Source organism: Bos grunniens, chromosome 27, assembly GCF_055505025.1.
Source record: "Bos grunniens cultivar Pamir isolate PY7600 chromosome 27, Bosgru_T2T1.0, whole genome shotgun sequence".
NCBI lineage: Eukaryota > Metazoa > Chordata > Mammalia > Artiodactyla > Bovidae > Bos > Bos grunniens.
In genome coordinates, this window is record NC_141191.1 from 34,863,092 (window position 1) to 34,877,776 (window position 14,685).

At 50.0% G+C, this 14,685-nt stretch overlaps 1 protein-coding gene across 11 annotated transcripts; it reads right to left on the reverse strand.

The window, feature by feature from the left end:
• Positions 1–2,022: 2,022 nt before the first annotated feature.
• Positions 2,023–13,639, reverse strand: GOT1L1 (glutamic-oxaloacetic transaminase 1 like 1). 11 transcript variants are annotated; one of them, XM_086380214.1, is made up of 10 exons: positions 13,454–13,639; positions 7,252–7,341; positions 5,953–6,134; positions 4,980–5,091; positions 4,612–4,721; positions 4,294–4,386; positions 4,050–4,200; positions 3,071–3,236; positions 2,487–2,629; positions 2,023–2,226 (listed from the first exon to the last, which is right to left on the reverse strand). In XM_086380214.1, the coding sequence occupies exons 2-10, from the start codon at positions 7,331–7,333 to the stop codon at positions 2,075–2,077; spliced, it is 1,191 nt and encodes a 396-aa protein (XP_086236340.1). In that variant the 5' UTR covers positions 7,334–7,341; positions 13,454–13,639; the 3' UTR covers positions 2,023–2,074. The 11 variants fall into 11 exon arrangements, 8 of the variants coding, with proteins under 8 accessions (XP_086236340.1, XP_086236345.1, XP_086236338.1 ...); XR_015156200.1 differs by lacking the exon at positions 3,071–3,236 and having other exon boundaries at positions 13,454–13,633; XM_086380219.1 differs by lacking the exon at positions 5,953–6,134 and having other exon boundaries at positions 13,454–13,635.
• Between the last annotated feature and the right edge of the window lie 1,046 nt (positions 13,640–14,685).

Here is a 14,685-nt window from a genome sequence, read left to right on the forward strand (position 1 = left end):
TTATTTTCCAGGCAGGAGCCCCCAGCCTTTACAGATAGCTTTGGGGATCTTAAGCCCAACCCCACGAGGCTGTTCACTTTGTCTGCACTCCCTGTGAGAACAATCTTCAGGGAATTCAAAGAAGCTAAAAATGGACTTGCCGAAATCCTTGTGCTGTTACACTCATAGTTACAGTTTATTATAGTGAAAGGATACAGGCTGAAATTAGTAAAGGAAAAGGGTAGAAAGGATGGAATCTGGGAGATACCAGGCAGAAGCTTCCAGTTTCCTGTCCAGCTGTCCTGTTCCCGTTGCACAGACAGTGCTCAATTCTCCCAGCACCAACATGTGACAGTATGTGTGAGGTGTTGCCAGTGAGGCACACCAAGATTTTGGTATCCCAAGTTTTTATGGGGGGCTCAATCACGTGGGCATGCAGGGTCTGTATAACTGAACTCCTTAGTCTCCAGCCCCAGACACCCAACTGGCACAGAATGACCCAAGGGCTGCATCACACAAAGCTACTCTTGTCAGGCAGGAAACTCTAAGAGCTCAGACTTCATTTCTCAGCCACTGGTCAAGAGCCATTTCTGAAGTCCCTTAGAATATATGAAGTTTGGGCACTTAAGTCCTGCTGGGTTAACCTTTCCCTGAGACTTACTTGTTTACATGCCACCTTTTACGATTAGCTCCATTTTTACCGAGTGAGTTGTTTTTCCCCAGCTGGGGTGGAGGGTGTCATACCTGCTGGGGGTTTGCAGAGTTCTATGTATTAACAGATTCCCAATAGTCACGTTAGTGGCCATAGTCCATAGGGTGGCAAAGAGTCGGACACGACAGAAGCGACTTCGCATGCCTACATGCAAGGCTGATTCTCCAACTAGATTGTAAACTTCCAGAGGAAATGAACTGGACTGTCTGCTTTTTACATAGCTTTTGATGCCTGTATGCTATGGTCTGCATATTTGTATCCCCTCAAAATGCATATGCTGGGACTTCTCTGGTGGGCCAGTGGTTAAGAGTCTGCGGGCCAATGCACGGGACAAAGGTTTGATTCCTGGTCCAGGAAGATTCCACATGCCTCAGAGCAATTAAGCCCATGTGCCACAGCTACTGAGCTGTGTTCTAGAGTCTGTGCTCCACAAGAGAAGCCATTGCAATGAGAAGCCTGGGGACCACAACTAGAGAGCAGCCCCTGCTCACTGCAACTAGAGAAAGCAGCCAAAATAAACAAATAAATAAAAAGCATAAATAAAAATGTTGGAACCTAATCTCCAACGTGATGGCATTGGGATGTCATTAGGTCATGAAGGTGGGGCCCTCGTGAACAGGGTTAGTGCCCTCATAAAAGAGGCCCCCGGGATCCCTCACTCCTCCCACCACGTGAGGCTGCAGCCAGAGCTGCTTATGAACCAGGAGATAGGCTTTCAGTAGGCATCAAGTCTGTTGGTATAACTTGATCCCGGACTTCTCAGCTTCCAGAAATCTAAGAATCTTAATGAATTTCTGTTGTTAATAAGACACCCAGTCTATGATATTTTGTTACAGCAGCCCAAATGGACTAAGACACCAGATCAGGCCTCAGTATGGTATGTGAAAGTCACTCAGTCATGTCCAACTCTTTGCAACCCCATGGACTATACATGTCCTTGGAATTCTCCAGACCAGAGTACTGGAGTGGGTATTTCCCTTCTCCAGAGGAGCTTCCCAATCCAGGGATTGAACCCAGGTCTCCAGCATTGCAGATTCTTTACCAACTGAGCTACAAGGAAAGCCCAATATATGGTATGCCAGGTGCTCAACAAGGAGATACCAGGCAGAAGCTTCCAGTTTCCTCTCCAGCTGTCGTGTTCCAATTGCACAGACAGTGCTCAATTCTCAATGCTCAATATGAGATAGTCAATGAATGCAAACATTCCCTTCTTCTCTGGGTCTTTTTTACCCCTCTTTGCTGAGGCCAGGCCAATGCTTTATAGATAGATGGGGAGAGAGAGAGTGCTCTGCAGAGAAATGAACTATAGCAATGAATAATCAGCACAGGACTTTTGTAAAGACTAAAGCTTTATTCCAATCAGGGGTCATTTACTTTCAGAAGCTATCTCTCTGAGTCCTTTGTGAAGCAGACAGCCTCATTGATGCTCGAAGTGATGTAATCTATGTTGTAGGAATTGATACAGGTGAAGTTGATCCGACCATTCTTAGGGATATAGATATGCTTTTCACTGATCAGGTATTCCACCTGTTGGGCTGGTGACGACCATAGGGTCTCAGATCCTAGGGTGGTCCCATCCCACTCCCCTCTAGCCCAGGGCGAATTATGGACAGTAGGAAGTGTCAGTATTTCTGGGGAGCCACAAGGGTCCCAAAGCAGCTCCACTTTCCTCAGGAAAGAATCAAAGTCTGAGGTGAAGCTAGGGACGGGTTACCTGGTCCATGAAGTTTATGCTCAAATACAAGCCCAAATCCAAGGTCAGAAACGAGAGAGCTGTCCCTTCCTAGGTACTTACAGTTGAGTCCAAGATAGCTGTGGGACCCTTTCTGCTCAGTGATGTGATCCCAGGAGCCAGGGGTTCCCAGAAGCCGGAGCTTCTCCTTCACCTTTTCCTTGGTCATCATGACGTTCTCTACAACCCCTTCCAGACTCTGTCTCCTGCCAAGGGAAGGACAGCAAGAAATGGAGAGCATAAGGTCTCCTCAGGCTCTCTACCTCTTCATTGCCTTTCCCCTCTTCTCCCTTCAAGAGTAAGCACCCATCTGGGATGGTTATAAACAGGAGGGGGTTTCAGCCCATATTAATGTAAGCAAGGGAAGCAGACTCTCCGGCCAACTTTGCCAGAGAAGCAGGTCCTTGGTGCTTCCTCATCTCCTCTTGCCACCTGAGAGCATTCAAACAATTCAATAATAAGCTGACCTGTGCCCCCAAAGAGCATCCCGTTACCCACTCCCCCAACCTTCAGCATTGCCACTGGGGCTCCTCAGTGAAAGAGGCAACATAGGCAGGAAGGGAAGTAGCCGGGGCATCCTGTGAGTCAGCGGGTCTGTGGGAATGCGGAGCCTCTGCCCACCTGTCCTGCTCCTCTCCCTGCCTTACCATTCTCCCTGCATAGCAGGGTTACAGAGGACAGAGGTGATGATGCGAGCGCCCGTGGTGGGAGGGTTTAGCCACAGGGCCCGCGCAAAGTTCATCAGCTGGGAGAGGACGCGCAGCAGGAGCTGGTTGTTGAGGGCCACCACCACGAGAGTACCCACTCCTTCATCTGCAGCGATGGGACAGACGGCCTGTTTCAGCACCCCCACCGTTCCTGGGCAGTGCCCTCAGTCTCTGCCTCCAGCCTTGCAGAGGGGAGGGCTGGACGACAGGGCCCTCCACCCAGCCACACCAAGAAGGCCCCATCCAGGCCCCAAGAAGTAGGTGCAGGCTCTTCTTGCCAAGAAAAGTAGCTGCAAGTAAGAGTCTTAAAGGTGGAAGGCAGCCCCTCCCTGTGGTCCAGTGGTTAAGAATCCGCCTGCCAATGCAGGGGACACGGGTTCAATTCCTGGTCCAGGAAGATCCCACATGCCACGGAGCAACTAAGCCCCTGCACCACAACGACTGAGCCTGGACTCTAAAGCCTGGGAACCACGACTCCTGAGCCCCTGTGCCCTAGAGTCAACGCTCTGCAACAAGGGAAACCACCGCAGTGAGAAGCCCGTGTACTGCAACTAGAGAAAGCCCAAGCACAGCAACAGAGACCCAGCACAGCCAAAAATAAACAGATTGCAAAAAGTCTTTTTTTTTTAAGGTGAAAGGGACTTGAAACATCGCTAAGTCCCAGCCCCTCATCTTCCAGTTGAAGAAACAGAAGCCTAAGGGGTATGAGATGATTTACCCAGAGTCAGCTTTAGCAGCTGAGCTGAGACCGTACCACAGACCCTGACGTGTAGCTCAGTACCCTTCCCTCTGCCTCCAAGGTGCCCTGGGGTGCTCCGGGGCTCTGGGCTCTCTCCAGAGGGCAGGAGACGTCAAACGTGTCCTGTGCCCCAGCTGTGGCGCCATCAGGCCCTCCCTGCTCCCCCTGCCCACGACGTACCATAAATGCCAAAATTCTTGGATAGAGACTGGCTGCAGAAAAACTCAAAGCCTTGAGACACAAAGTAGTGTAAGAATCTAGCATCCTCCTCCAGGTCACCAGTGGATAAACCTTGATAGGGAATGTCAAAAAATGGAAATATCTCCTTGCTCTGTCGGATAAAAAGAGAATGAGAAGTGGGAGGGACTCCTGGAGGCATGGGAGGTGCTGAGACGGAGGAGAGCCGGGCGGGAGGTGCACTCACCTTCATCAGGGTCATCAACTGTGTCCACTGACTAGGGGTCAGCTGACAGTTGCCCATACTCCCGATCACAAAGACGCAGCCATGCGGGGCATGCTGCAGGGAAAGACTGTCCTGTCGGTGCCTCCCGGACCACACAGGTCGTGACAGGGGGACGCTGGGAGAAGCCATCCTCCACGTGGGTTCCTACTAAAGGGCTGTGAATCTGAGCCTATAAAGGGTCTTGGATGACCAGAGTCGGGGTAGAGGGGGTGATTAGGAGAAAAGGGAAGCTGTAAACCAGGTCTGGGGAGACACTGCTGAGAGCGGGGGCACCTCTACCTTCACCACATCGAGGAGCATGTTAGGGTCCAAGCACAGATGCGCAGAGTCCCAGAAGGTGTGTTCATAAACTGTAAAGCCCATGTCCTGGAAGATGAGTCCATGAGGTTCTGTGGGAACACAGCACCCCCTGCCACCAGCTGGCATGCGAGAAGTGGAGAGATGGGAGGCAGACACACCAGAGAACGGGGTCCGGGGGCAGGGGAGGGGGATGAGTCGCCAAAGGGAGGACAGGAACAGGAAAAGGACAAGGATACCGCAGCCCGGCGACCATTTTTCCCAGGACAGAGTGAGGAGGGAGAGCGGTGAAGACTGCAGGTGGTGGGGTGGGAATCAAAAACGGGGCGGGGCCAGGGGCTGCCACTCACCTTTTTGAGAAGAAACGATGTAAACTATCTGAGAACTCTGACACCAAGATTTGAGGAACTGAGCCCCGAGTTGGAAAGCGCCGCTGTCCCCGACGGTTTGCACACCCCCTGCCTGCCAGCAAAAAAACGGCGCCAGTGTCTCCCAACACTGGGGAAGGAGGACCTTGCTCTAGGAGGTCAAGGCCACACGCTCCCACACGTGCACCTCCACTGACTCATCCATCCGGGTTTACTGAGCCCCTACTGGGTGCCAGACACTGTGGTGGGCACTTGGGATACGTAAGGGAATGGAATGAACCCCCTCCACCCCTTGTGGTGCTCACGTTCATACCAGGCATGGGCAGCCTTTGTCTGCAAAGGACCAAACAGTCACTATTTCATGCTGAAATGGCAACCCACACTCCAGTATTCTTGCCTGGAGAATTCCAGGACAAAGGAGCCTGGTGGGGTACAGTCCATGGGGTCCCAAAGAGTTGGACACAACTGAGCTACGATCACTTGATCACTCGCTCACTCAGTCCGTATAACTACTCAACGCTGCCCTTAGCACAGAGTGCCACTCTTGACAAGTAAATGATTGTGACCATGTTCCAATAACATTTTTCTGGACACCAAAATTTGAATTTCATGTCATTTTCATGGGTCCCCAAATATCACCCCTCTTTGATTTTTCAACCATTAAAAATCATAAAACCATTAAAAAAAAAAAAAAGAGCGATGGTGATATCAGCACCACTTCAGGTTCGGATCATTCCCTTCTTGAAAGAGCTGGCATCGCAGCAGTGGGGGCTGGTGTGGAGACCCCCGGCTTTGGGTCTTGATCCCAGCTCTGTCCTCCAATGCAAGGACTTGGGTCACTCTGAACTTTGCGGGGCCCCTCTAAACTCTTTTCATGTTTGCGATTGTACAATCCCAGACCCCCAGTCTCTACTCCTCGTGTCTCAGTGAGCGAGAGAAGAGCCCTGCTTCTCACCCTGTTCTCCACAATGACTTGGCTGTTCTTTCCAAAGAGGAGGTTCAGGGAAGCCTGGACGAATGATTTCATGCCCATCACCGGCGTGTACTCATAGTTCAGGGAGGGATCTTGGGCAATCTGCATTCGAGTCTTGCGCACCACGGAGGACACCCAGGGTCTGCCTTTGCTGGTCATGCAGACTGTGACGGGAAGGGCAGAGGGGTCTCTGGAGGCCCACCGCGGTGCCTGCAAGCTTGTGGGCTCTGCAGACAGCCCACGAATACTGTCCTGGTTCTCCTGGGGCTTTGGGAAGTTGCCTAGGAAAAGACAACTTTCCTTTTCTTCCCTCAACCCCTTTATAAAAAACAATGTGTTGTTAGTGGGTATGTCTAATTTTCATCTTTTTGGAAAAGACAACAGAAACCTATGCCATTTTAAAGGGCAAAGATGATAGACAATGGGAGAGTTATAGGTTGGGCTTCCCTGGTGGTTCAGACGGTAAAGAATCTGCCTGCAATGCAGGAGACCCAGGTTCGATCCCTGGGTCGGGAAGATCCCCTGGAGAAAGAAATGGCAACTCACTTCAGTATTCTTGCCTGGAGAATCCCACGGGCAGAGGGGCCTGGTGGGCTATAGTCCATGGGGTTGCAAAGAGTCAGACATGACTGAGTGACTAACACTTTCACTTTTCATGTGGGACTGAAAAAGGTGACACTGACTTTCACCGTGGCAAGGGCTGGCTGCATCCCCGAACAGTCTAGGGGCCATTCCTGGTTCAGGAGCAGAGGAGGGAGAAGGGGAGAATGAAGAGGCTGTAGGAAAGGCAGTGTCCTCATAGGCTCGAGCACAGAGCTGGGGGAAAGGATACATGTGTGCTACATTGATTCAGTCGTGTCCAACTTTTTGAGACCCTATGGACAGTAGCCCACCAGGCTCCTTTGTCCATGGGATGCTCCAAGCAAGAATACTGGAGTGGGTTGCCATGCCCTTCTCCAGGAGATCTTCCCAACGCAAGCATCGAATGAACCCTGGTCACTTACGTCTCCTGCATTGGCAGGTGGGTTCTTTAGCGCCACCTGGGAAGCCCGGGAGAGGATACAGCCCTTATCAAATGCCAGGAACCCGCAGAGAAGGGCAGAGGGCCCAGACCCACCCACGAGGTTTTCTGCTCCTTTCCCCTCTAGGCAATTCTGTTCACAGCAACAGACCTCTCTGTCTAGGGAGGTTTGTGCTCTCTCTACCCCTCTGTGGCAGTGGGAACACTGCCCTCCTAGAGGCGGTCATGGCACCCTGCGTCTCAAACGACGAGGCTTCTACCTTTATAGGCCAGGAACATCTTGTTAGGGTTGTCATCTTGCTTGTAGGTCTTGAGCAAGCTGCCCTCTAGCTTCTGGGCCATGGGCACATCTGTGAACACAGACAGAGTGGGCATCGCTGAGGGAAAATAGAACCAGGACTGTGCTTCTGCTCCTGAGTTTTTCTCCTGAAGGCTCCTGCCTGCAGCCTGCCTCCAAGTCTGGGCCACCCAGATCTGCCTCTTTCCAGAATCTTGGCGGCAACCGGTCACCAGAGCAACAGAACCCCATCACTCACTGTGTCCATGGTGGCCCTCCCCAAGGGCTATGGGAGTATTCCAAGACGCTTGGGAAGGACCCTCTGAGAGACTGGGCTGGAGGAAGTCACAGTGAGGACCTAGAATTCCCAGGCGCATCTCCCTAACTCACTGCCTCCTCTAGTCACCTAATCCACCAATACATTTTTTGGGGGGAGGGGGGCTGCACAGCATGTGGGATCTTAGTTTCCTGACCAGGGATCGAACCAGTGACCCTTGAAGTGGAAGCACAGAATCTTAACCACTGAACTGCTCATCTAAAATAACAGATCAGCCCCTTAGAAGACGTGGAAACACAAGCAGCCATGAGCCCGGACAGGACTTCTTCTGCAGACGTGAAACCTCAGACCCAGCAGTAATGTGAGTCTAGGAATACATTTAAAAAGCTTCTACTTTCATTTTACTCAGGAGTCCAGGTGTTTAAAAGAAAAGAAAAACAACACTGCTTTCTTCCACAATTATTTTCAAGAGTCCTATTTCTAGAAAGAGTGTAATTTGCCATTCCTGCTGTTGTCTTAGTCAGTCACGTCCGACTCTTTGCGACCCAATAGACTGTACCACACCAGGCTCCTCTGTCCATGGGATTCTCCAGGGAAGAATACTGGAGTAGGTTGCCATTTTCTCCTCCAGGGATCTTCCCGACCCAAGGATTGAATCTGAGGCTGCATTGCAGGTGGATTCTTTACCACTGAGTCACCAGGGATGCCCATTAAGACAATCCTATTTCTCTGTTATTTACAGTGAAGTCTTCTACATTTACTAACTCTTTCAGTGGTGTCCCAGCAGCAAGTGTAGAAGGCAGAGATCAAGGGCAGAAAGCATTGGCCTCTGTAGGATGTCCTATATATATTCTTTTCTTTCAAATGACTCTGTGATTGTTACAGATGTAGTTGGTGTCTCACCCAGATACCTTTACCAGCCCTGCTGGTGGATAAGGATTTTCTTTCTCATCTACCTTCCAGATTGTTCTTGGCAACAGGACACCACCTGGCAGGTTACACTCCCACAGGCAGCAGCAGCCAATTACTACCTGATCTTGCATACAAAAAGCCAGCCGTGGGACTTCCCTGGCCGTCCAGTGGTTAAGATCTCAAGTTTCCACTTCAGAGAGCACAGGTTAGATCCCTGGTGGGGGAATTAAGATTCCCACATGCCTTGGTGTGGCCAAAAAGATTTAAAGATAACAATAATTTAATTTAAAAAGTCATTCCTCTTGACTTGGGGGATGCACGTGGCTCATTTTGCACTTCAGGGCCCATCCCCCAATCAGGCCATGGCTAGACTTGCCCCAGGGCCCCTTGTGTGGCCCCCTCCTCTTTACAATCCTGCTTCCTTCACTTCCTTGTGGGTTCCTCCTACAGAGCACTCCCTCTGCAAACCACATGCCCCAAATCCTTGTCTCAGCCTGTGTTTCCAGGGAACCTGCCTTGAGACAAATGATTGTGCAAGTTATCCCTATTACTGCAGAAACCTTTGGAAGCATTTATTTTTGGCTATGCTGAGTCTTCATTGCTGTGCTTGGGCTTTCTCGTGTGGCGAGCTGGGCTACTCTCGAGTCGTGGTGCGTGAGCTTCTCATTGCGGTGGCTTCTCCTATTGCAGAGCACAGGCTCTAGGGCATGCGGGCTTCATTATTTGCATCACAGGGGCCTAGCAGTTGTGGCTCCAGGGCTCTAGAGCACGGGCTCAGTAATTGTGGCACACGGGCTGAGTGGCCTCTTGGCATGTGGAATCTTCCTGGACCAGGGATTGAACCCGTGTCCCCTGCATTGGCAGACAGATTCTTAACCACTGGACCACCCAGGAAGTCCTGTAGAAACCTTTAAAACTTAAATATATATAGAACACAGATGTCTACAAGCAACCTACAACCACAGTTAACCTTTTGGTGTACCCTTTCTGGTTTCTTCTCTAAGATGTTTATATTTTAAGATGATGGATATCAAAAGCACCATGTCATTTTTCATCATACTTTTTTCACTTCACATCTTGGTTGTGAGGATTTAATATCTGTGCCAATGAGAATTTTTTATGCGACAAGAAACAACAACAACAACAAAACCATCCCAAACTAGCATGAACAGGAGAAGGAATTCATTGCCTCTATAAGTGGGCAGGCTCAGGTACATCTGACTTCAAGCATCGTTCAGACCACAGTGTAACGACTCGTCAGGGTTCCAGCTTCATTTCCTGTAGTTCCCTTGGCTCTCCTTTTCTGGAGGCTTCCACTTTGTTCTTGGGGTGACTCTGGGCATGGGAGCAAAAGCGAACGTAGCACTGACGCAAAGGATACACATTTGAACAATTTCCATTGCAGCTCTATTTGCAAATAAGCTAAATGCTGATTACTGAAGGAATGTTTACACTGGAATATCCATATAATAGAATTCTGTGCAGCAGTTAAAGGCAGCCCTACAGATACAAATGTGTAATAATATCCAAGATACATCATTAGGAACAAGGAGGTACACGTGGAGAGCAAAGTAGAGACCACTTCGGGAGAAATAAAAGATCATTTGCATGTATATGCACAGAGAAGCTCTGGAGGGGTGCCAGAAGAAGCAGGTAACTGTGATCACCTCTGGAAAGTGGAACAGGCTGGCCGGTGGACGAGAACAGGAACTAACGCTGACTTGCTTTCCACGGCATCCTACTTCATCCCTTGGAAATGATAGACCACATGCAGATGACTGTTTATTTAGAAAGTGTTTTCAAACAATAGCTGCGGCACTATCCAGAGGAAGAGAGAGCATCTCTCCTCTTGGCTCCTTGCAAGAACCAGTAAGTTTCCCTCCCAGAACCCCCCACCTCCTTTCTCTCGACTGCACCAAGTCAGTCACTGGCCCATCCCTGACCTTATCATGGCCGAGGATGGGACACTCTGGTGAGTGTAACCCAACCACCTAGAGCTGAGGGGTGTGTTCCTCCCTCCCAAACTGCACAGCTAAGAATGGACAGAACTAGGCGAGCATGCTCAGTCGTGTCCAACCCTTTGCAACGCCATGAACTGTAGCCCACCAGATTCCTCTGTCCACGGGATTCTCCAGGCAAGAATACTAGAGTGGATTGCCATTTCTTTTTCCAGGGGATCTTCCTGACTCAGAAATCAAACCCATGCCTAGAAGAGTTCCCTAAAAGAGTTTCCACAAATTGTCAGAAATGAGAGAGGGGAGAAGGGGTGCTGGGAAGGAAGTCAGAGAGTGTTCACAGAATTATCCAAGTCTTAAGAATCACCATCTTGGAAATTCCCTGGCAGTCCAGTGGTTAGGGCTCCAAGCTTTAGGGCCTGGGTTCAATCACTGATCAGGGAACTAAGATCCCATAAGCCACGAGGCATGGCAAAAAAAAAAAAAAGAGCCACTCTCTTTTTATTATTTTTTTAATTATTTATTTATTTGGCCACATCAAGTTTTGGTTGCAGCACACAGGATCTTTAGTTGCTACATGTGGGATCTAGTTCCCTGACCAGGGATGGAACCTGGGCCCCCAGCAGTGGGAGCATAGGGTCTTAGCCAGCTGGACTACACAGAAGTCCCAAGAAGAAATACCATTTTTAATGTTTTTTTTTTAAAGACTATTTATTTTTTGGCTGCATTGAGTCTTAGTTGCAGCATGTGGGATCCTGGGGACTGAACCCTAGACTCCTGGGTTGGGAGCTTGGAGTCTTAACCACTGGACCACAAGGGAAATCCCAAGAAGAGCTGTCATCTTTAACGGCTATTTTTATGTTCGTTGGCCTTGTGCTTCCAAACCTGTCCAACATCCGTATCCCAGCAGAGGCAGTGGGGAAGTCTCCTCTCTGGACTCTCGCAGGCTACAGAGAGTGACAGCCAGCAGGGAGTAACGGAGGTGGTGGTTGGCTTGTGCCTTGAGGCTCTACCCTGAAGGTGATCAGCCAATAACTGGGGACAGAGTGCTCGTGGCCCAAGTTCCATCCCTCACCAGCCCAGGTACAGATGTGGTTACATAAACTAGAATATCCTGTCTTTTCCACAGACCACAGGACCACAGGCCTGTCTTAGTCTTTACCAGCTGTTTCTGGCCATTCCTGGGGTGTTCTCAAGTGACTCGGGGCTCACCCTCACATTCATCCAGTCTTACCCCCTCATTGACACTTGTTTCTTAGCCTGCCATTGGCTCCAGCACTTCCACATTGCACAGGGACTGGCAACCACGCTGACAATCACGCGGTATCAGTGTGGACGCCAAGGGTTCATTCTTCTGAAGCCTCTCAAGCCACAACACCCACCTACCAAAGCAGCCAGCACACGCCTGTCACCCTCAGCGTCCACTGAAAATCCTTCATTCCGTTTTTACCTGCCTCCCCTTTTTGGCCACAGAACCGAGACCCTAACTAGAGCTTCGTGGTGTTTGAATGGAGGAGGGTCTTTGGTCCTAGGCAGCCTGGCTTTCCATCTTACTTCTTCCCCTTAGTACCTACAGGGCCTTCGGTAAGTAATTTAAAATCTCTCCATCTCAGTATATGCATTTTTTTTTTTTTTAAATTCGGCTCCACTGAATCTTAGTTGCAGAACGTGGGATCTTCGATCTTTGTTGGGGCATGCCAGATCTTTTCGTTGTGGCACATGGGATCCAGTTCCCCGACCAGGGATCAAATCTAGGCCCCTTGCACTGGAAGTCTCAGCCACTGGACCACTAGGGAAGTCCCACGATATTTATTTTTAAATCAGGAAAACAAACATTATAGAATTGCGTGACAGTTATTATGGAAAGGGATTTGTCCCCTGGGCCATCACAAGGAGAGAAGAACTATAAACATAAGACCTAAATGCAAGAATTTCTGATTATAGAGTTTATACTATAGAATTCTTGGGAGGTCTCTTGAAATAAAATGGACATTTGAACAAACTAGGGCTTTGACATTTCCCCCCAGAAAATTGCAGATTCCGGTAACCACACTCACAGAAGCTAGCTGCTAAAGCAGAACAGTCCCCTTTACCAACCCACTCCCTAAGCAATCTTTACTTAGCCACTCTCAGGCTCAGCCAGGGAGATCAAAGGATAAAGGAAATTCCTGATAGGAGGCTGGGGGAAAAGGACACCCTCATTAACTGACCTCAAACACTCACTCTAGTGCCAGGACACTTTATGTCCATGTCCACACAGTTGTGGGGTGTGCTGCTCTGGGACCAGGGACTGCTGTACGTCACTTCCCTTTCCTGCTTTTCTAAATGGGGGCCTTATAGCAGTTTTCCTCCAGGCACGGAACACTGGGTGTACTGAGGAGTGGGTAAATTCATTTTGGGTATGTAAGCTACAGTGTCATACGTAGCTACTTTCAGATGAAGAAAAGGCACCTCACCCGGAGATCCTAAACTCCACATTGGATGTTGGATGTGACCTGAGTTGTTCCCTTTAGGGAGAAGACCATGAGTTTCTTTGATGTAGAAAAACTGCATCATGTGAGGTGAGACCATTCCTGGAATTACATGTTGGAGGAAAAGAACACTGGCTGATGAGCTGCCAAAAGTAAGGTAGTGGTTTTTCACAAAGTTCGCCCAGAAACCCTCTTCCTACTCCTTCCAGTAAGGAACCCCACTCAGCTCCCCAGCCTTGGTTCCCAAATCCTGGGGGCTGCTCTGAGAAGAGGCATGTGACTGAGCCTGGCCTATTGGAGTCCCGTTAGAACTGGCAGAGAAGAGCCTTTTGTTACCCCTCTAGTCACGGAGTTCTCAGAAAATGAACTCAAAGTTTGAACCTACTGGCCCCTGACATGTAGGAAACCCTGACAAATGCTGCCAATCGAATGAAAAGAGAAGCATGTTACTGGCCTCCAGCCTTTCCTTCCTCTCAGTATCAATCTGGATTTCCGGTTGCAAGCGACAGAAACTGACTCTTGACCGAAGCATAAAAGGCGGGTTTATTGAAAGGATATCTGGTAACTCACATGCTGGATGGGGAGGCTGGAGATCTGGGGCCAAACAGACGAACAACAGACAGTGCTCTGACTAATTCCACCCTCACGTCCCTCTGTTGGCCCCGCTGCCCCTGCAGGTCCCAGGACCAGCTCTTGGCCGCCGCCATCTTTCCATCCTAACTTCACAGAGTTCCGGAAGCACAGACCCAGGAGCCTGTTCTGATTGGCTGAGCCCACTCACGTGACCCACTGGCCCCACCCTATTTTCCAGCCAAGGGGTTCAGTTCAGTTCAGTTGCTGAGTCGTGTCAGACTCTGCCACCCCGTGGACTGCAGCACGCCAGGCTTCCCTGTCCATCACCAACTCCCAGAGCTTGCTCAAACTCATGTCCGTCGAGTTGATGATGCCATCCAACCATCTCATGCTCTGTGAGAGAAGCGAAAGTCTGTTGGTTTCAGCTTCATTCCTGAGAGGTGGGCTCTGCCTCCTGCCAGACTGTGAAAGTGGAGACTTCTCTAAACCTTAGAATTGAAGTGAAGTGAACTCGCTCAGTCGTGTGTGACTCTCTGCGACCCCATGGACTGTACAGACCATAGAATTCTCCAGGCCAGATTACTGGAGTGGGTAGCCTTTCCCTTCTCCAGGGGATCTTCCCAACCCAGGGATGGAACCCAAGTCTCCTGCATTGCAGGCTGATTCTTTACCAGCTGAGCCACAAGAGCAGCCCCAAGAAGAGACAACGGTGGCCAAAAAAGACAGAGTGTCACAATTATATCACACTTTCTCCTTTCTCTTTAAATATCCCACCTTCCCCCCTGGTAGTCTCAACTACCGCTCTTACTTCTGTTCACAAGGACAATAAAAGTAATTGCAAGAGGCTCTCACATGTTCCCATCATAGCTACCAATCTCCTTCCATGGGTACCCACCCACAACTTAGCACCGTGCTTGAGCTCACCTCTCCTGAGCCCCTGTTGCCTCCAAGCCTTCCCTTCCTGCCCTGGGTCCCGGGCTCCATGGCCCGTGCTGTTGGGCTTTCTCCGCCCTTTCCTCCATCTCCCCTCTCTATTAGAACATCCTCTGGAGCATACAAACAGGTGCGAAACTTGAATCTTGAACACAAATACTCCCATGACCTCACATACCCTCTCCAGCTCTTACCCCATGTGTCCTGTAGGGTTCAGCCAAGGAAACAGGACTTCTGGGAGTGATGTGGGTGTTACAGGAACTAGAGCTTGCAGGAGTGGAAGAGAATCTGGGGGA